Genomic DNA, 23121 nt, shown 5'->3' on the forward strand with positions numbered 1-23121 from the left:
ACATTAAAAAATTTTTTTAAGAATTGACATTATGGTTCACTCTAGGTGGCCTGCATTCTGTAGGTTTGGACAAATGTATAATAACATGTATCAACCACTATAGCATCATACAGAGTATTTTTTACTGCCTTAAAAAAAGTATTGTTCTGCCTATTCATCCACTCCTAACCCCCACAACCCCTGGCAACCACTTGTCTTTTTACTGTTCCTATAGTTTTGCCTTTTCGAGAATGTCATATAGTTGGAATAATGCAGGATTTAGCCTTTTGGGATTGACTTCTATCACTTAGTAATATGCATTTAAGGTCGCTTCCTGTCTTTTCATGACTTGATAGTTCATTTCTTCTTAGCCCTGAATAATACTCCATTGTCTGATTACCATAGTTTATCCATCCACTTACTGAAAAACGTCTTGCTTCCAAGTTTTGGCAATTACGAATAAAGCTAAAAACTTCGGTGTACAGGTTTTTGTAGGGACATAAGTTCCAGCTCCTTTGGTTAAATACCAACAACCTTGATTGTTGGATCACATGGTAATACTATATTTATTTTTGTAAGGAATTGCAAAACTATCTTCCAAAGTAGCCGTACCATTTTGCATTCCCACCCGCAATGAATGAGTGTTCCTGTTGGACCAATTCTTGCTAGCATTTGGTGTTGTCAGTGTTTTGGATTTTTACCATTATAATAGGTATATAATGATATCTCATTGTTTTACATTTTTCCTGTTTTTAATAATAAATCCTCACCAATGAGAATCATCTAGCATACCACCATGTGGGAAACATTGTCCTTGTTGACAGGCAGGCTCTACCTAAAGTGAGTAAGTCATCCAAGGTTTTAATGCTGAACATGAAATAGAGGACATTAAAGATAACCTAAGCTATCCTCCCAGTCACTGCTCAAATCAGCTCTAAATGTTCCCTGCACAGGCATTCAGCCTATGTGTGAACACCTCCATTGACGGGGATCTCGCAACCCCCAAGGCAACTATTCCAACTTTAGATAGCTCTATTAGGATGTGCTTTCTTATTCTGAGTTGAAATCAATGTGTGTCAACACAGAAATCAATGGACTGTGAGGAAAAGTAATTCATTCACCTCTGCCCACTGCTGACACTCTAGAAAAAGAGGATGTAATCAACAATAAAAACAATGAAGAGAAGCCAAAAATCAATGCGTCTCCTGTCGAAATAGCTCTCCACTGAAATAATTCAGTGTTTTCTCAATTGACTCAGAAGACCACAGATTTTTCAGTGGCTTCTTTTCCTTCCTCCACCTCTTCCTTTAAAAAAAAAACCTTTGAGCTTTTTTTTCCCAATGAAAAGCTAATTGTAACTTTCCTGCAAGCCATTACTTTTTGATTCAGGTTATTTTGGGAAGAATCAACTCCCACAACTTCAGAAGAAGGGCACAAAGGGCACAATATGAGGATGAATGTTTAAGGGATTCAGAAGGTGGCCTGAGGGGACTCACTGAAAGATCAAGGTTCACCTAAAATCCATAGAGGAGATGCTCCCTCACAGTCATGCTCCCTCACAGTCATGCCCTCATAGTGTAGACAGAATTTCTGAAGTGATATTCTGCACAGCAAGACCACCTGGAAGGAAGAGAGTTCTGTTTCTAGTTCTCTCTCTGTTGCTGTTTGCCCTTTGATCTAGCTGAAAAGCTGATCTGTAGGGATGGGGTACAGATGTAAAAGAGGTGCCTCGTTTTGCTTGACAAAGTGAAAGTCCTTGGAAACTAATACAAGAGTAGGTCCAGCCGTGCTGTTCAGACATCTTTCTTGAAAATGAGACCGAATGGAAAGTTGCCACAGTGAAAGGTGACCCAGGTTGGGTGTGGGGGGGCAGAGAGGTGTTAGTGCTCCATAGAACCCCAGTCTCCTTCAATGAGGCCCAAGGAGGGAGAGCACTCCCCACACACAGCCCAGCTCCAGCTGCCAGGAGGATTTCCCTCCAGAAGTCACAAAAAGAGATCGTCCTCCTGGCCCTTCTGCCCTTTCCTGCATCCCTAGCTTTGCCATTTACCAGCTTAATGTCAGTAAGTAAGTTAGCCCCCTCTCTGGGCCTCAGTTCCCTCATCTGCAAAATGGGGATATTGCCCTTGCCTCCAACAGATTATAAGGATCAAATAAGATAAACGAGAGAAAGCATGTTTTAAGGAGGAAAGTGTTATCACCTAATTTAAAGTTTTATTGTATCTTTTTCCTGTGTTTTTTTTTAATTTTTTTTTCAACGTTTATTTATTTTTGGGACAGAGAGAGACAGAGCATGAACGGGGGAGGGGCAGAGAGAGAGGGAGACACAGAATCGGAAACAGGCTCCAGGCTCTGAGCCATCAGCCCAGAGCCTGACGCGGGGCTCGAACTCACGGACCGCGAGATCGTGACCTGGCTGAAGTCGGACGCTTAACCGACTGCGCCACCCAGGCGCCCCTCCTCATGCTCTGTCTCTCTCTGTCCCAAAAATAAATAAACGTTGAAAAAAAAAATTAAAAAAAAAAAAAAAGAAAGAAAGAGGAAAAGAATAGTTGTTCCTCATACTCCTGAGACCTTATGAGAAATGGGAATTAAGCTGACCCTCCCCTCAGCTGAAGCATCTGGGCAGAGCCTGTGGTCTTCATAGGTGTGGAGATGGCAGCCGTTTGATTTTACAACTGACTTCAGAATAAAGAGAAGTCAAGAGTTAGCCCTCTGCAGGACCCCTGTGGCCTGTGTAGCCCCATAGAAGTCTGGGGTTGAAGCAACAATGGAAAACTGAGCACCAAAACAGGGATAGGAGGCCTAGGAGGAAGAGGTCACTCTCCTGAGCCAAGTGCCATTTATAGGGCAACATTAGCACACTAGCAACAGGCTGGCTAATTGATTTTGTTCCTGTTACAGGAGCACCTGTTTCTGCAAAAATGAGGTGGCCACCAGCTCTGTCATGGTTGCTAGGAGAGCACCCAGGATCTCCAGGGTTACTTTGTCCCAGCCAATGGGGCAAGGGCTTTTTGAGAACCAGGAGAGTGCCCATGGGAACTGCCTGCAGGACAAGAGGGGCAAGGGTTGACTCCATGGTCAGGCCTGCACCTGGAGATTCTAGAGCTGAGGAGCTGGGCAGGAGATAGGGAGGACAAGAAGGCAGAAGGTGAGGGATGCCAGTTCTGAAAATGGATTCTAAGCATCATTAATGTGACCCATTCAAAAGCTTCTCTCACTCTCCTCCTTCTCTGGAGGCTTCCCAGTGGGCTCAAGAGGAGATTAAGTCACCTGGTCCAGGCAGGATGCTGGGCAGCTGAGGGGTCCAGGGAAGAGTCCTAACTGCTATTTATTTTAGTGAGATCCAGTGAGCAGAAAGGGAGCACAGGAGGTGCTGAGGTGGGGCTGATGCTCCTGCCTCTTCCAGAAACATTCTGAGAGCTCCCACAGGTCCCTGCCCTTTTTGACTGTGTATTCTGGTCAGCTCTTCAATTCCCTCATCCGAAGACAGAAAGCCTATCTTCAGAGCTCTGAACTACCCTAAAAGTCCCAGCCATTCTGCTCGCAAGGTTTTTCCATTTACAGAGGTTTTCAAACCAGGATGAACAGGTATGTTATACTCCTGAAATAAAGAGTCCAGTCTTCTCCCAATTCCCAGAGGAAAAATTAGTTAATGGAACGAATCTTCTCAATATTAAGATTTCTCTTCTGCAATTTTTTTCTTAAATTCTTAAGATGTTACTCCTTGTCTACATAAAAATGTGGTGAGTGATTTTGTCTGTTTTATCATAAACTATTTTTAAAAATTGTTTCTTCTTCTTGGGGCACCTGGGTTACTCAGTTTGTTAAGCATCTGACTCTTGATTTTGTCTCAGATCACAATCTCACAGTTCATGAGATCAAGCCCCACATCAGGCTCTGCATTGTCAGCACAAAACCTGCTTGGGACTCTCTCTTTTCCTCTCTCTCTGACCCTCCCTCCCTCTCCCTCTCTCAAAATAAATAAATAAAACTTTTAAAAAGTAAATAATTAAAAAATAAAAATTGTTTCTTGATGAAGAATAATTGACATAATATTATATTAGTTTCAGGTATACAACATAGAGATTTAATACTTATATACATTTTGAAATGGTCAACACAGTAAGTCTAGTTATCATATGATACCATACAAAGTTGTTACAATATTATTAACTATATTCCCTATGGCTGAACATTGCATTGCATGTCCTATTTATTTTATAACTGGAACACTGTATCTCTTGATCCCCTTCACCTATTTCATCCATTCCCCACTCCCCTTCCTTCTGGCAACCATCAGTTTGTTCTCTGTATCTATGAGTCTATCTCATTTGTTTTTCATATGAGTTTATTCATTTGTTTGATTTTTTAGATTCTATATATAAGCGAAATCATATGGTATTTGCCTTTTCTCTGACTTATTTTGCTTAGTATACCACCTTCTATGTCCACCTATGTTGCCACACATGGCAAGAATTCTTGGTTTTATGATTGAGTAGTATTCGTGTGTGTGTGTGTGTGTGTGTGTGTGTGTGTGTGTGTGTCTGGCATCATCTTTAGTCATTCATCTATCAATGGACACCCAACTTGCTTCCATATCTTGACTGTTGTAAATATGATGCTGCAATGAACATAGGGGTACATAAGTCTTTTCAAATTAGTGTTTTTGTTTTCTTCACATAAATACCTAGATGTGGACTTGCTGGATTGTATGGTATTTCTATTTTTAATTTTTTAAGGAACCTCCATATTGTTTTCCACCATCGCTGTGCCAATTTACATTCCCACCAAACAGTACACAAGTGTTTCCTTTTCTCTGCATCCTTTCCAGTGCTTGCTATTTCTTGTCTTGTTGGTAATAGCCATTCTAACAGGAGTAAGGTAATAGTTCATTGTGGTTTTGATTTGCACTTTCTTGATGGATAATTATGTTGAACATCTTTTCACATGCCTATTGGCTATTTCTATGTCTTCTTTGGAAAAATGTCTATGCAGATCCTCTACCCATTTTTATTGGATTTTTTATATTGAGTTTTATGAGTTCTTTATATATTTTGGGTTTTTTTGTTCTTTATATATTTTGAATGTTAACCCTTTCTTAGCTACATCATTTTCAAATATCTTCTCTCATTCACTACACTGCCTTCTCATTTTGTTGATGGTTTCTGTCATTGTGCGATTTTTTTTTTTTTAGCTTTATGTAGTTCCACTTGTTTACTTTTGCTTTTGTCTTCATTTCAGGTGACAGATCCCCACCCCTGAAAAAATCACTAAGACCAATGTTAAAGAGTTTACTATCTATGTTTTCTTTTAGGCATGTTATGGTTTTAGGTCTTACAATAAGTCTTTAATCCATTTTGAGTTTATTTTTGTATATGGTACAAGAAAGTAGTCCAGTTTCATTCTTTTTCATGTAGCTGTCCTGTTTTCCTAACACCACTTATTGAAGACACTGTCTTTCTCCCATTGTATATTCTTGCTTCCTTTGCTGTAGACTAATTGATCATAAAAGTGTGGGTTTATTTCTGAGCTCTCAATTATGTCCCATTTATCTACATGTCTATTTTAGTGCCAGTACCATACTGCTTTGGTTACTACAGTTTTGTAGTATAGTTTGAAATCTGAGAGCATATCTCCAGCTCTGTTCTTCTTGCTCAAGATTGCTTTGACTATTTGGGGTCTTTTGTAGTTCCATAAAAATTTTAGGATTATTTGTTCTAGTTCTATGAAAAATGTCATTGATATTTTCATAGGGGTACATTGAATCTGTAGATTTTGGAGAGTAGTATAGACATTTTAACAAGACTGACTTTTCCAATCCATCAGCAGAATATCTTTCCATTTGTTTGTTTCATCTTCAGTTTCTTTCATCAACATCTTAGAGCTTTCAGAGTGCAGGTTTTCACCTCCTTAAATTTATTCCTAGGTATCTTCTTTTTGATGCAATTGTAATTGGTCTTGTTTTCTTAATTTACCTTTTTGATAGTTCATTATTATGGTGATAGAAATGAAACAGATTTCTATATATTCATTTTGTATCCTGCAACTTTACTGAGTTCATTTATTTGTTCTAATACCTTTTGGTTGTCAGCTTTAGGATTTTCTACGTATGATATCATGTCATCTGCAAATAGTGAGTTTTGCTTCTACCTTTCCAATTTAAATGACTTTTATTTCTTTTTCTTGCCTAATTGCTGTGGCTAGGATTTCCAAAATTATGCTGAATAAAGGTGACAAAAGTGGACATCCTTGTCTTGTTTCTAATCTTAGAAGAAAACTTTTCAGCTTTTCACCATTAAGTGTAACATTAACTGTGGGTTTGTCATGTATGACCTTTATCATGTTGAGGTACACTCCTTCTATATATACTCTGTTGAGAGTTTTATCATACATGGTTGTTGAATTCTGTCAAATGCTTTTCGTGCATCTATTGATATGATTGTATGATTTTTATCCTTCATTGTGTTAATGTAGCATATCACATTAATTGATTTATGGATATTGAACTATCCTCACATCCCTGGAATTAATCCCACTTGATCATGGTGTATGATCTTTTTAATGTATTGTTGAATCCAGCTTATTAATATTTTGTTGAAATTTTTTGCATCTATGTTCATCAAGAATATTGACCTGTAATTTTGTCTATTATAGTTTCTTAGCATAAGTTATTTATTTTAGGGTAAATAGATCTTTGTTTCCATGTTACTCTATGAAGAGTAGATGTCCCACTATCTGGACAAGTTATGAGAACAAAAATTCTACTTTTAACTTAAAGCAAAAGGAATCACCCAGAAGGTGCTTTTACTGTGGCCACAGTTACTCATCATCATCAAAGTTACCAAAGCTATCAAAGCCATGATTTTTTAAAACATATACCATCTGGGGGACCTGGATGGCTCAGTCGGTTAAGCGTCTGACTCTCGATTTTGGCTCAGGTCATGATCTCACAGTCAATGCACATGGGGCTCTGTGCTGGGCATGAAGCCTGTCTAAGACTCTCTTTCTCCCTTTCCGTCTATCCCTCCTCCTCCTTCTTCTTCTTCTTCTTCTTCTTCTTCTTCTTCTTCTTCTTCTTCTTCTTCTCTCTCTCTCTCTCTCTTTCGCCTCTCTCTCTCTCAAAAATAATATACACACACACACACACACACACACACACACACACACACACTATCTAACAAGCCCAACTGATGATACTTCACTGAGAAACATGGAGCAATCAGAAGATAATTCCACAAACTCTCATAACCATATCTGCCCACATACCACATAGTTATCTTCCCAAATAATGCTATAGATAAAATCCAGCCTGCCTCCATCTAAAGTCAACCCCTCCTAGGGGCACCTGGGTGGCTCACTAGGTTGAGCAACTGACTTCAGTTCAGGTCATGACCTTACAATTCGTGAGTTTGAGCCCCACATCAGGCTCGCTGCTGTCAGCCTGTCAGTGCACAGCCCACTTCTGACCCTCTGTCCCCCTCTCTCTGCCCCTCTCTTGCTTGCACTCTCTCAAAAACAAATAAACATTTAAAAATACATTAAAGTCAACCCCTCCTTCTTGACACAAGTTCTTATCTCTCCCACTCAAGGACAGTACTTTCTCTTCTATATAATCAATTTTCCACTCTCTATTGGACTATTCCCATCAACATACAAGCATAGTGTTATTCTCTGATCCTAGGAAAAAGCACTTCCTTCTCCAGCTATTACCCCATTTCTTTGCTCCTCTCTGCAGAAAACTCTTCAAAAGAGTTGTCTATACTCATTGCCCCAGTACTCCTCTTCCCAATATTTCTCACATCAACTTCAATCAAACATTTCTCTTCACAGATTTTGTTAAGGTCACCAATAATCTCCACGTTGCTAAACCCAATGATCAATTCTTCTTGTCATACTTGGTGTGGTAATCAACTTCCAAAATGACTCCCACCCTCTGGTACTCATGCCCTTGTGTCATCTCTTCCCAAGAACATCCAGAGGTGATGGTATAACACTTCTAAAAGTAGGTTACAGAAGACCATTACTACCCTCTCAGGTGCTCTTTTACACTCTCTCTATTTCTCTTGGATCACATGAGAAGAAGCTGCTACTATGTCATAAGGCCACTCAGACAGCCTATGGAAGAGCCCACATGGTGAGGAACTGAGATATCTGGACAACAGCCAATGAGGAACTGAGGACTTCCAAAAACTACAAGAATTTGGAGTAGGATTCTCCAGCCCCAGTCTAGACTTGAGATGACAGAAGCCTCAGATGAGAGCTTGACCACAACCTTGTAGGAGATCTTGAGTCAGAGGCACCCAATTTAGCCACTCCCAGATTCCTGACCCTCAGAAACTCTGTGATACAGTAAATGTTTATTATTTTAAGCTACTAAGTTTTGTAGTGATTTGTTACACAATAGGTTACTAATATAACTTGACTTGTCACATCATTTGACACAGTTGATCACTCCTCCCTCCTTGAAACACTTTCTTAAGTTCAGCTTCCATTAAACCACCCTTGGTTTTCCTTCTACCTCACAGATCACTTCCCCTCAACTTCCTTTGCTGATTCTTGTACTTCTGCCCAACTTTTTTAAGTTAAGGAGGCCCAGAGCTAGCCCTGGGTACCTTTTCTTCTATGTCTACACTCACTTTCTTGGTGACCTCATCCAGCTTCATGACTTTAGTTATCACCAATTATATGCTGTCAATTCCAAAATTTGTATTTCGGGCCATTTCTCGCTCCCAAATTTCTGACACATATAACCAATTATCTGCATGACTTTTCCACTTAGATATTTAATATTAGCACAAATTCAACCTGATCAAAAGTAAACTCCTAATTTTCCCCACCCAAACTGATTCCATATTCTTCTTTATTGATGGCATTCTCCTAGTTATTCAGACTATCCTTGATTCCTATCTTTCTCTCATACCCCATATCCAATCATCAATGAATCCTATTGATTCCACCTTCAAGAATATGAGATCCAGTTGCTTCTCACCTACCATTGCTACCATTTTGGTTCAAGCCACCATCATCTCTCACCTGGACACAGCAATAGCCTTCTAACTGGTCTCCCTGTTTCCACCCTTGCCTTTCTCCAGTCAGTTTTGGATACAGTAGCCAGTGTGCGGTGTGATTCCCTTAAATAGGCAGATATAATCATTCCTCTCTACTCAAAATCCTGCGACATATCCTCATTTTATTTAGAGTAAAAGCCAAAGCCCTCCCAACAGCCAGCAAAGCCCTACATGGTCTGGCTCTCTCTTACTCCCCTGAATTGGTCTCCTTCTATTCTCCCCTTACTCTGCTCCAGCCACACTGACCTCCATGCTGTTCTTGGAATATGCCACACACATTCCCACAGCATCTGCACTGCTCTTTCTTCTGCATGGAGTGCTCTTCCCCTAAATGTCATTATGATTCAGTTCCTCATCTTAAGTCTTTGCACAAATACCACCTTGTCAATGAAGCCTGTCTTGGCCATCCTATTTAATACTGCATACTGCTCCCACCCCTAGCGGCCCCAAGCCTCCTTATCCTACCTTTATTTTTTCCACAGCACTTAGCATCTTTTAACACACTAGAAACTTTATTCATTTATATTATTGTCTATCTTCCCTTTCTAAAATTTAAACTACAAAGGGCACATATCTTTAATTCACTGTTATGTGAATTAAACATAACATCTTAGGACATCTAAGCCCTTAAGATGGTGCCTGACATATAGATGACACACACACAAAAAAAAAACCCTTGTTGAATGAATGAATTTATACCTACTATCTATAATTATTATTAAAGCCTCAGAATTTTTTATTATCCACATTTTAGAGATGAGAACACTGAGGAAAAGGGAATTAACATTTCTCAGTCTTACTATGTGCCAGACACTCTACATACGTTATCTTATTTATTCCACCTATTTTTCAAGGCCCAGAGAAGTTAGGTAGCTGTCTAAAGTCACACAAGTGGTGAGGAGTCAATTCCTGATGTGAATTCAAGCCCCTGAGGATACCATTCTTTCAGTAAACACTCCCCATACCCTAGACTGGTCAGGGATCAAAAGTCACATGAAACAACTGTCTTTGGCCCAGAGAATCCACCATATCACAATCCATGGCATCCCTTAAGGGTCCTGTCTGAAGGCCAACAGTCAATCTCTACCTTACTTTCTGTCCCCAGATGCAGGCACCAGTCCCCTCTGTAACACATGGTGACTGACAGAGACACAAACAGCTCCAGCCCCTCAAACCCACAAACCTGGGAAGAGGTTCTTGGTATTCACTTTTCAAAAGTTGTAAACATTTTTTTTCAAACATTTGAAATATCAGGGCTTTCAAAGCCTTTAAGGCCAGGTGAGTACACACTGGCCTACAACTTCTTAATGCCTCCACCAAAAAAGAGCACTAGCCCTTTATCAGTCCAATCCTCAAAGACGTGAAGACAGCATAAAATCAGTGAAGTCACTCACAACCAATGGTAATAAGAATTAAGGCTGTACTGGCTCTTTCAACATGCCAGACCTTCCTGAATGCTTACATACATTACACTTCTTATAATCTTCACAAAAACACTCTAAGGGGGTTACTATTATTAACTCCATTTTATAGACGAGAAAAACTGAGGCATGGGGAGGTTTGGTTAACATTCCTAAGGAACCATAATTAGTAAGAAATAGAGCCAGAATTTGAGCCCAAACAGCCTACCCCCACAGCCTGTATTTAACAGATACACCACACTTCAGCATGAAAGCGAGCGGAACATGTAAACAACACCTGCAGCTGTTGAAGCCTCCAGCACTCCACAGAGCAAATCCATTCATGCTCACAGACAACACCTAGAATGGAAGCAAACTGACATATCTTCTAATAGAGCTATCTACATTTAACTCCCTTCTCATTTCACAAACCCCATCCTTACCTTTCTACAGAACCAGCCCTCCATCTTCCACTACATCAGTCATTTACTATTCATTGATAAACATGACATTTCAAAATTGCCACCATCACCTACCTATATCTTCAAGCTATCCGTTCTCAGTCTGCTCCCCATTTCAGCCCCTCTCATGACCGGTTTTGTTTTTTGCCAGCTACCCATTAATTAAGGGAAGCTTTCTTTTGCTCCAAGAGCCACAATTTCATATTTGCTTCCAGTGATGGTACTGCTCTGTCTTATTCCTAAAGCACTCCCTTTCAGGAGGCTCATTAATCATTGATCACACATATTTCCACCTGCCTAGCTTTTCCTTCTTTTTTAAACACTGACTGCTTGAGTTTTAGGATTGCATAAATTGCCATTCAGTGGATGTTGGTCGGTCATCCACTCTGTCGCTGACTATAGTGGTGACATCTCTGAAATCTCTCTTTTTGGAAAAGCTATGATTTTACCAAGAAGTGAAAGCAATTTTAAACCTTTTAAGATGTCTAAAGACAGAGTGATCCCTGTGGGCTAGAGGAATCAGAAGGATGGAGGAGGTGAGGATTGAGATGTTCTTAAAGAATAGAAAGAATAGGAAGGTCGTATTTGGCCAAAAGGAAGCTTATATGCAAAGGTAAGAAGGTTGAAGTTAGTAAGGCTTAGTCAAGTATCAGAAAACAGATTTCCAGTGGCAAGGCACCTGGGTGGCTCAGTCAGTTAAGCGCCTGACTCTTAATTTCAGCTCCGGTCATGATTTCACAGGCTCATGAGATTGAGCCCCACGTGGGGCTCAGTACTGACAGCACAGAACTTGCTTGGGACTCTCACCCTCTCTCTCTGCCCCTCCCCACACTCGCCTGTTTTTTCTCTCTCTCCCTCTCTCTCTCTCTCTCAAGTAAATAAATAAACATTTTAAAAGATTTTCCCTGTAGAGAAAAATGGGAGGTAAGATCAGAAGATCAGATCATCTTAATGTCGAATGAAAAGACACTGAGATTATATTCTGGAAGCACCAAACTTCCTGGGCTTTACACCTTCTGTGCTGACCTGCCATGTAATTTTCTTAAGAATAATATTCTGTGCCTATTATCCTAGGGTCAACAAGAGGCTCTCCTTCATTTACCCAGCACTTGGCCCAGGATAGATCTGTCTCTCCACCACACACACACACACACACACACACACACACACACACCTGTAATCATTAACCAGATTCCTGGGCTATGGCACTTTCTGACAGACAATTTCAGCAGCTTTCTGTTCCACCTAGGAGTCAAACCCAGTCTGCATATATTATTCAACCAGAGCCTTGAAGACATTCCATAAGCCAAGAATTTACTGCACTCTATTTTCCAGACACAGTTCACTACAGGACTGCCTTGGCCCCTAGCCCCACATGTGTCCCGACCCCTACAAGGTGTTTCAGAATACCAGGGGGAGCTTGGTCCACCTGTGACTCATCCCTGAGACACAGGGTCTCCAGGTCCGGGGTCTCCTCAGTTTTCATCTACATGGTGAGTCCTAAGCTGAGCTGGTTCTCACAAAGAACACCCCAGGATACAACTCACAATCCCTAGAGTGGGTTTCTGAACCCAGGCCACTGGGCCTCATCTCTAGACTTCTGGACCCTGCCAGAGAGCATTCCTGGGGCTGTGTGGTTATGACTCCTGCCATGGGCTGAGTTTGTCCCGCTCTGGTTCATATGATGAAGTCCTATCTCTCAATGTGACTACACTGGGAGATAGGGTCATTAGGAAGTAATTAAGGTGTCAGAAAGGATGAGATCGTAAAGTGGAGTGCTGGTCTGATAGGATTAGTTACCTTTTAAGAAAAGACACCAGAGACCTCTTGCTCTCTTTCTCTCTCTCCCTCTCTTTCTGCCATGTGAGGCCACAGCAAGAAGGTGGCTGTCTGCAAGCCAGGAAGAGAGCTCTCACCAGACACCAATTCTGCCAGCACTTTCGTCTTAGACTTCCAGCTCCAGAACTGTGAGAAGTACATGTATGTTGTTTAAGCCACCCAGCCTAAGGTGTTTTGTCATGGCAGCCCAAGCTGACTAAGACAACTCCTATTTCCAGAGTCACACCCAAGTTACAGACCTGGGGCTGCAAACACCCAGTCCTAATATAGTAATGCTGGAAATATCAGCATACCAGATATCTTTATACAATTTCCCCTTTGCTTATTTTCATTGAAGACTCCACATGGTCTCAAACTTTTCTGGATCTCCATCTCTGTCCTCCACCTCTATCTCTGGAAATATCACCACCCTCCTCATTCAAATCCGTTGGTGCCCCCTGTGACTGTCCCTGGACTGATTCACTCATCCGTGCTAATGCAATAGCTAGTAAGTTCTTCCTCCCAAGTAACACATATGCTAAGAGTCTACCAAAGGCAACACTATATATGCCCGAAAATAAAAACATCTTACATTTTACCTGGTAATTTCAGGTGCTTGACAAGCTAATGGTTCCTTAGGAAACCCCAAAGCACAGCCCACAGAACCTTGCCCTAAAAATCTAAAGGTGATCACCCAATAGGGGGATGGGCAAACAGATCATTAGGAATGTCTTGGTTTTTCCAGCTTCTCTCATGGGGTTCTCTAGTGGGCTCCTTCCCCAGCTTGGAAAGAGAAAGGCCAGACTTTACAAACAGCAACACAAGTCACCCAGAGTTTCCCAGATACCTCTGGCAGCAAGGACTGAGCAAGAAAGGGTGTCAGTAACCACCCTGATATGTACTGGTGGGCCACAAATGACTGGCCATCACAGCTGCCAGCTTGTTAGCCCCTGTGGCCAGCCCTTATCCCACCCCATGTGCATACCAGACCTCAGATTGGGTAGGAATAAATTGACCCTGCTCTGTAATCCTGACCTTGCCTTCCTCCACTTCTCTCTATAAATAGACAGATTGCCCTTTGAAGCAGATCAGTGCCAGCCCCCAGCCACACACATCCAACCTCCCCCATCCCCAGTGCCCAGCCCCTAGCCTCCATCTCTACCTAAGCACAGGGAGTCAGGGTGAGTGGGGAAGCTGCCTCAAAGAGAAGACAATGAGGAGTCTTGTGGAAACCATCCCTGATGACATAGTTGGGGTATTTTTTTTTTTCATTTTGGTAACATTGACATACATAAAATTCACCACTTAAAAGTATACAATTCAACAGCATTAAGCATATTCACAATGTTGTGCAACCATCACCAAGTTACAGAACTTTCTCATTACTTCAGAGGAAACTACTCATTAAGCAGGCTTTTGCCAATCCCCCTGCCCCAGCTCCTGCAACCACTAATCTGCTTTCGGTCTCTACAGATTTGCCTATTTTGGGTATTTCATATAAACAGAATCATACAGTATGTGTCTTTTTGCCTTTAGTTTCTATGATGATGTTTTGAATCTGTCTTTATGCGTGTCTGATAGACCCAAACATCAGCCACAGACAACCTTGGGAAACATGGCCCACCTGCCTCTAGACATAGAAGGTCGGCACCCCTCAGCCTAAGCACCCCAGTCAAGGTCCTGTGAAGCTTCAAGAGATATAAATCAAAGGTGAAGGCACAGCTTGCCCAAATGAAAGTCTTCAGCTTAAAGGAAATAACAGAAAGGCAAAGGAAAGGCCCAGGACAGGCAAGGAAGGCTTCATGGAAGGAGCAGCACTGCTCTGTCCTGGAAAAATGGTCAGGACCACAGGGACAGCATTTAACCCTAACATGTGCATGCTCCCAAAACTCTACCTCCAGCTCCGACTTTGCCCCTTAACTTCTGATTTGTGCATCCAGCTACCCACACGGCATCTCCACTTGGGTGCCTGATAGGCGTCTCCAAATTAACACTTTTGACTTCCCTGCTCTTTACATTCTTACAAATCTGCTTTTCCATCATTGTCTCTTGTCTCAGTAAATGGCACCGCTGTTCACCCAGGTGCTCAAGTCAAAAACCTTGGGAATCATCCTTGATTTCCCTCTTTCTTTCCTTAACACCCCACATTCAATCCATCAGCAAACTTACTGGCTCCATCTTCAAATATATCTAGACCATTTCTCAACAACAGCATCAATGCTAAGCTGCAACAAGCCACCATAATCTCTCACCTACACTACTGCAACAGCCTCCCAACCCACCTCTTGGCTTCCACCCCTGTCCCCCTAAAGGCTATTACTTACAAACAATTAGCATGATTCTTTCATAATGTATTGTTCAAAACGTTCCAATGACTTCTCATCACATTTAGAATAAAATCTGTAACTTCAGCCATCACCTGCAAGCCCACCATGATTGGTTGCTAATTGCTTCCTTTATTGCTATCCCTCTTCCTTTATTCACTGTACTTCAGCTACACTGTCCTCCTTGCTCTTCCTGGAACATCTCCTGCCTCAGGGCCTTTGCACTTGCTGTCTTCTCTGACTAAAACACTCTTCCCCATGATACCTGGCTTGCTCCTCTATTCAGATCTTTTTCATGTCACTTCCACAGAACAGAATACCTTCTAAAACTTAAACACCCCCTTTCATTGTGTTTTATTTCTTTACAGTGTTTTATTTTTCCAAGAACTAATAATTAACTTGGCAAAATAATGTATACACATATACACACATAAATGTTATTTTCACAAAATTGATCATTACTTGGTAACAAATAAATATACACAATATGTACATACACACATATAGATGTATGTACCTTCCCCATTAGACTATAAACTCCATGAGGGCAACTTGTTTACCTTATTCACCACTGTATCTTCAATGTATACGATAGTGTCTGGCATATAATAGAAACTTATTCAATACTTTTAGCAAAAAAATGAACATGAATGAGTGTAAATTGGGTATGACAGGGCCACAAAGAGAGCATTTCTGCTATAAGAAGTCAGGGAGTGGGAGGAAACAGACCTCTTCTTCAAACTCCTTACCTTAAGGTGATAAAGGTCTTCATTACCTAGCCCCTCCCATATTTCTGACCTCACACATTTCATTACATCCAATCCATGGTGCCCTGGTCACTTGCCCAGCCCCCATACACTCTGCACACAAAACTGCTGCTTCCGGTTTCCCAGACAGCCAGGCTCTTGTACCCCTCTACATTTTATACTGCTCCCTCTGTTTTCATTTCCCTTCACACTTTTGTTCTCCTGCCATTGCCTGCTCACCTTCCAAGCTTGGCCTGGGATGTGAACAGCCTTCCTAACAGACCCAGGAAGAGCTGGCTGCTACCCCCTGCTCTGCCCCCACCCATGGTACACAGAGTTCTAATAGCACATATCACACTGCATTATAATGACCTGTTTACACGTTTACCTCCCTTATTAGACAGTGAGCCCAAGGGAAGGGATCCCATTTTTACATTTACATTAATATCCTGCTTTACATTTAAATGTCTCTTCCCTTGCACAGAACTTGGTTATTACCAGGTATCTCAATCCTTGATGAATAAATGATTCAACCAATTAACCAAACTAGAATTCCTCTTAAGTTCACCAATCTTTGCTAATGGCATCCCTCTGTCTAAACCAATTATGACTCTCAGAAAGCCACAGAATTGTCACTGGTGTTAAAAGTGAAGCAAATCTTCAGACACTTTCTATGTGTATTTCAGGGCTTAGTATGAGTATTTCACAGCTCCCTCATACCTAACTGAATAAACTCATGAACAGCCTTTAAGGTCTTCCATAATCTGGCCTCAACCTGCCTTTTTTTGACTTAACCCCTACCTAACACCCATCACGGTCCTTACATTCCAACAAACCAAAGTTCTCGTCTTTCCCAAAATGTACACTTTCCAATATCTCTGCTTTTCCATTGGTTGAGAATCTTCTTTCTTCTCTCCCATCACTGCTTTTTGAGATTCTACTCAACTTCAACACTATTTATTCGTTCCTGCCACAGGGATTCACTAAGTGTGTACTACGTCTGGCATCATTCTAAGTGCTGGAGACATTTATAACAGTTCACGCAGCTGAATGGGACACATAAGTCTCCTTCCTTCATGGGGCTTTCCTTTCAAGTGAATATCTACACACTGCTTTCACGGAGTTTATAATCTAGTGGGGAATAAAAATGTATGGGTTGGGGGTGGGGCTGAGAGGAGTGGGTGTGTTTGCCAAGCAATGACTAACTATATAAAAAAGAATATTGATTAAGCTGTGTAGTGAAACAGAATGTGATAGGAAAGGGGCACTCCTCAGCTTGGGTGGCCATAGAGGGCCTTCCTGTGGAGGTAATATTTGAGCACAGACCTGAATGAACTCAGGAAAGACAACTAATAAATAGCAAACAAATAAATAAGTTTGATTATGATAAGCACCACAACAAAATGCCAGGGTGATATCACAGAGTAGTCATCTGTAAGGTGAGTGCAGCTACTTTAAATGGGGTGGCACCTGGGTGGCTCAGTTGGTTGAGCATCTGACTTTGGTTCAGGTCATCATCTCATGAGTCATGGGTTCAAGCCCCGTGTCAGGCTCTGTGCTGACAGCTCAGAGCCTGGAGCCTGTTTCGGATTCTGTGTCTCCCTCTCTCTCTCCCCTCCCCTGTTCTCTCTCTCTCTAAAAAATAAACTTTAAATAAATAAATAAATAAATAAAGTGGTCAGGTAAGGCCCCCTGGGGAGATACCATTTGAGCTAAGACTGAAGGATGCAAAGAAGGAGCCAACCATGAAAGTGACCAAGGGATGCCTATTCCAGAAAGAGAGGACATTATCCAAAGGAGTACGGAAAGAAGAGCCTGGGATACTCCAGGACCAGAAAGGAGACTGGCAGAGCAGACCTGCTAGGAGGAAAACAGGTTGGTACAAGGCAAGGATGGACAGGTGGTCAGGGGCAGATCAGGTGAGGCCCTGCAGGCAATGGCAGAGAGCTGGGAGTATGCCAGTCTTCACCTACTTTCTGTCAATCTATTTCTACCATTCAGCCTTTCTCAAGGTGTCTTGATAATGGAAGACTAGTATACAGGAAGAAGAGAGAGGCCGGAGTATTCCCCTCTTCTTGGTTTCAACTGGCATTTTACAACAATGGTGGCATCTCCTTTGTCCTTGCAGCTTCCCACAAGACATCCCCTTCCTCTAAGGTCACAGCTCCCACCAGGCAGGATGCATCATGGTTGAGCAGCTTCTAGGTTCTGGGGTTTGGGTCCTACCAACCTAGAGTTAGAAGCGGTTTCCTGCTCTGGTTGCCTCCCATCCTCTATTTCATCTATGCAACAAAATCTTATATTAATATTCCTTGTTTGAAATATCTAAAATTGTTCTCTTCCCCAAGGAGCAGGTGGCAGCAGCTTGTGTAGCCATGGCCAGGATTAAGGCTCAATACCTTCATAGCAAGAAGAGGGAGCTGTCTAAACAGCTAGAAAACCTGAAGATAGAACTGTCCCAGCTGTGTGTCACCAAAGTGACAGGCCACACAGCTTCCTTCCAAACTCTCCAAGATCTGAGTTGTTAGCAAATCTATTGCCCATGTTCTCACTGTCATTAACCAGACTCAGAAAGGGAACCTCAGGAAATTGTACAAGGGAAAGAAGTACAAGCCCCTGGGGCACCTGGCTAGTTCAGTCAGTTAAGCATCCAATTCTTGGTTTTGGCTCAGGTCACGATCTCACAGTTTGGCTCAGGTTTGAGCCCCACATCAGGATCTGCACTGACAGCAAAGGGCCTGCTTGGGATCTGTCTCCCTCTCTCTCTGTTCCCCCCCCTACTTTCTCTCTCTCTCTCTCAAAAATAAAGAAACATAAGAAGAAGAAGAAGAAGAAGAAGAAGAAGAAGAAGAAGAAGAAAAAGCCCCTGGATCTGCAGCCCAGGAAGACATATGCCAGGTGCTGCCAGCTGACCAAGCACAAAGAGAACCTGAAGACCAAGAAGCAGCAGCAGGAGGAGAGGCTGTTCCCACTGCAGGAATATGTGGTCAAGGTCTGAACACTGGCATCAATAAAATGCAAACTGGAAAAAAAAAACAAACCTGTGAAAAAATATTTCACTGACTAATATAAGAAGCCACATAGGTTTTGTGAGCAGAGGAGTGCCAGGATCTTGAATTACCTTTTGGGGAGATTACTCTGGCTGCTGCAAAAAAACTGTTGATAGGCTAGGAAAATGAGCAGAATTTTAAGCCACCTAGAAAGTTCTTTCAACAGTCCCAGCAACAGGTGGTTGTGTCCAGGGTTTCAGTGGTGACAGTGAATAGAGTGAAATGGATAGAATCAAGTTCTATGCTGGAGATAGATGCTAAGCAAACCAGCAACAGATTGGATGTCAGAGAAGAGGAAAAAGAAGCATCAGTAATGACTCCTCTGGAATTTTGGTTTGACCACCTGGGTGGAAAGTATAGAGATGGAAAGATAAGGGCAGGGGAAGTTTGGAGGTCAAACAGCATGTCAAATTATCTCCTGCTTCATGAAGCTTCTAGTTATCCTCTCAGTAGGAAGCAATTTCTCCCTCCCTTGTAAAAACAGCATAGTGGAATAATATAATTAAATAGCTACATGTCCATTTGACTTACTTCCCTTGCTAGATTGTAATTTGTCGTGGCTCACCATATCTTGTTCATCTTTGTGACTTCCACAGGACCTAGGGCTCTCAGACGTGGAGCCACAGGGCCAAGCACTGAGCTGGCAGCCTAAGAGAATCACCTCTAAGCCAGAGACACCAAGTTCTAATCTCTTATTATACAAAAGGGTATGGCTTTCAGCAACCACTTTGAGCCCGTTATATCTTTCCCCAACTCATAAATTAAACGCATTCCCCTGTTGATGGGTAGCTGTCACTGACCTTCATGCCCATATTGCTTTTCTGAAGGAATAGAGTGCATGACTATTCTTTCCAGCAGGAAGGACACACAGAGACTCAACAAATAGCTACTGAACTGAATCAAACTGGCACCACCAAACACCACGAACAGCATGGCTTCTTTTAAAAGCTCTCTCAACTTTCTCCAGTTTCCTAACCTCTCATTTCTGGCCATCCCTGAATTCACTGAAGCCAATCCCCACAGTGACATGAATGGCCGCAGGAACACTGGGTCCATAACTGATCCTCTTCCCTTGGGAAGGTGAGGCAAATCCCCTGGGCGCTTTGCTCATCTGAACAAAGAACACAACAGTCCTGCCCTGTCTCCTGCTTCTGAGAGCCACTGTAAGGAGTGGCCATCATTTATGCAGAGGGGGAGGCCTCAAGAAGGAGTCTCCTGGAGAAATGGAAAACAACAAGCGTTCTGCTTCTCACCTCTCCCATCCCAATACAGAGCCTGCCTCTCCTAATATCATCTTTCTTGTGGCTGCAGCCACTTCAGTCTCTTCCTTCAGTTCCTTCCACTGCCTCTTCATTTATTTTTTGAATTAATTGTAAGCTCTGTGTCCTCACTTGAAGTGCTCTTTAGATCCTACATGCATCCCATCTCATTTCATTCTCCCTCTGGACGCCCTCTGCTCTAAAGCAGGACTGATATCATCCCCACAGCCCAACAGCAAATATTCACCAAGTACCCACTCTGGATGAGACACTGTGCCAGACAGTGTTGATGCAAATGAGAGACATATCCTCCCACAGCTGAGTCTGTCTGAGGACACAGGACAAAAAGTAAGATTCCCTCACTATGCAGGCAGGACCACTACTTTGGGCCTCCCTGTGATACACAACTACACAAGATTTCATGCCATTTCTGCCCAGGATGCTAATTCTCCACATCTCTACATAAAGCTGATCTGTTTTTTTCTGGGTGCTTGCTCTGAGGAGAAACTAAAAACGGCCAGCCAAGAGGACTGGGGCTTGATATCCCATCCGCCAAGAAATCATTAAAAGAACTCTGGGAGCCTAGTAGAGAAGAGAAGACTGGGCTATCATCAAATACTCAGGGCTATTCATGTGAAGGAGGGATGATGAGGCTGGGCTTATCAGGTCCCCAGAGGAAGGCCAGAAGCCAGGAGTGAAAGCTCCCATGGGCAGATTTTAGTTCAGCCCAGTGAAGTATGTTCCAATAGTCAGAAGGGCCTGAGGACAGGAGAACAGCCTCAAGTGGCAATGAGGCCCCTGTCACTGCAGGTGACAACAACCGAAGGGACACTGAGAAAATATAAGCACTGACTAAATGATATTTGCAACAGTCTGTCGTTAATTCTATGAAAATACATTCTCCAAGTGGGAACTGAGACTCTGCCAGGGCAAAATCTTCATTCCATCACTAAAATTACTACGTCCCTTATCTTCTATGTACTCTGAAAATGGGGCAACACTATCTGTACTTCCAGAGAGAGAAGAACTAGCCCTGGGCTAATCACATGAGAGAACTCAGGTGGGAGCTTCACACATCTTTGGCTCTGGTGACTGAGGGAAGCAAGAAAAGTGGTGGATCATTGATTATCCCCAAATCAATTGAAAGCATAAGAACATTTTCTTTTATGCTTCAAGCTGAAAACATAAGCGTGGAAATAAGACCCTTTCCCAATCAGTTTTAAGCTGTAAACCCCAGTGGGAAAGTGATTTGACTGTCAAGAGAAAATACAGGAATGGAAAGCAAGCCCCCTGTCACCATAAGGCTTTTAGAAGAGCAACCCAACAGTTCTTCTGGGTGGCAACAAGGCGCCATGAAGTGACATCTTGCCTTTCCATGAAGAAGCAGAGAATCCCTCTACCTCACTTCATTCACAGAATTGAAGTGTCCAAGGGGTGGACAAGTGAGAGATTCTGGCAGGACTCTGAGAGGCCATGCAGGTTGGCTTCTCAGGCAGATGTCCCCCATGCACATTCAGGGGGCTGGGATATACAAATCTAATGGGGCAGCCCATAGACCAAGCTAGTGTCTGCATCCTTGAGCTTTTTACCCATAATCAGCCCAAGAAGGAAAACAAGAGTCAATCCCAAAACAAAAATTACTCAGTGAACAGAGGCTATGTGCCCTGCCATAGGATAAAAACAAAAGCCAAGAGTAGTCCTCAGTCTGAGAGTGTGAAGGAAGAAGGCAGACACACATAAGAACCTGTAGGAAGTTGCTATCCAATTAACTGGGAGATTTGATTGGTAGCTGGGGCCTCAGTGGTTGGGAAAGGCTTCACAGTAGCAGAAGGCCACGTGGCGGTGCAGTGCAGAAAACATGTGGTTGTAATTCTGGATATGATTTGAAAAGATGATTCAGATATGCACTGTCCAATAAGGTAGCTTTTAGCCACGTGTGGCCATTTAAATTTAAATAAAATAAATAAAATTCAGTTCCTTAGGCACAATAGTCCATATTTCAAGTGTGCAAAAGTTACCATGCTTAGTTGCTACCATATTGGCCATCGCAGAATCTCCACCATCACAGAAAGTTCTGTTGGACAGTTCCAATACAAATTGTCCTTACCTTCAGTGGTCTTCAAATGCCCTGAATGAATTCTGGACTCACTGCGGTGGCTTAGATGGCCATTATGGATTGGTCCCTGCCTGGGTCTCAGGCCTCATTTTTGCCACTCTGGACCCATACACCATATGCACTAGCAGTGAATAAACTCTTTTCCTTCTTTCTCACAAGCTCCTCCTCTGCAACAGCTAGCTGAACCATTTCCCCTGACCCTTTTGGCCAAACTAATTTCTTCTCATCCTGCTGGGTTCAATCAAAACACCTCTTCTCTGGGGTCCCTCTAGACCCTTTAGGTGAGGCAAGATTACCTGCTTTGCAATCTCAGAGAAGGCTGTGCTTTGCCCATCATATCCCCACTATCAGTTGTTCACTGGTGTATCCTAAGTCTGTAGAACACTGCCTGGCTCACAGTAAGCTCTCTTCAATTATTTGTTGAATGAACAACTAAATAATTCTTTGTCAGAATTCCTTGTATCATTGTTTGTCAACCATCATAGTTTGCAATTACACAATGGCAGGGAACTTTTTTATCTCATTCATCACCTTATTTCAGTCTCTTCAATATAATAGATAATCAAAATTATTAAGGAATTATGGTAAAAGAAAGGAAGGGAAGAAAAGAGAAAGGGGGGGTACAAGAAAAGGAGGGGAGGACAAGCGTAAGGAAAATAAAAGGAAGAAGTAGGTGAGTAAGTGATGAATGCAAAGCTTATACCTTAGGAGACAGGAAAAATGATAATGTTATTGAGAAACAGAATAGCTGGGGAGCTAATGGCACACAGCAGTCAAGCTTTGACTGTACAATGCTGGAACAATCATTTTCCCATCACCAACTCAAGGACAAGCTTATAAAGACTCCCTGAATAGCCCCATCCTTGCCACCCCCACTCCCCAACCCACTGGAATGAG

General features: G+C 42.3%; 2 protein-coding genes across 5 annotated transcripts in view; one reads left to right on the forward strand and one right to left on the reverse strand.

Moving 5' to 3' along the window:
* The window catches only part of CACNA1E (calcium voltage-gated channel subunit alpha1 E), a 497518-nt gene that overhangs the window by 403672 nt on the left and 70725 nt on the right, over nucleotides 1-23121 (reverse strand). The window lies entirely within an intron of this gene.
* Nucleotides 18069-18797, forward strand: LOC122475904 (60S ribosomal protein L35-like). Its single transcript, XM_043568049.1, is given in 3 exon segments — nucleotides 18069-18294; nucleotides 18296-18436; nucleotides 18663-18797. Coding segments are annotated over 3 exon segments (396 nt in total). The 5' UTR covers nucleotides 18069-18174.

The sequence above is a fragment of the Prionailurus bengalensis genome, chromosome E4, assembly GCF_016509475.1.
Source record: "Prionailurus bengalensis isolate Pbe53 chromosome E4, Fcat_Pben_1.1_paternal_pri, whole genome shotgun sequence".
Classification (NCBI taxonomy): domain Eukaryota; kingdom Metazoa; phylum Chordata; class Mammalia; order Carnivora; family Felidae; genus Prionailurus; species Prionailurus bengalensis.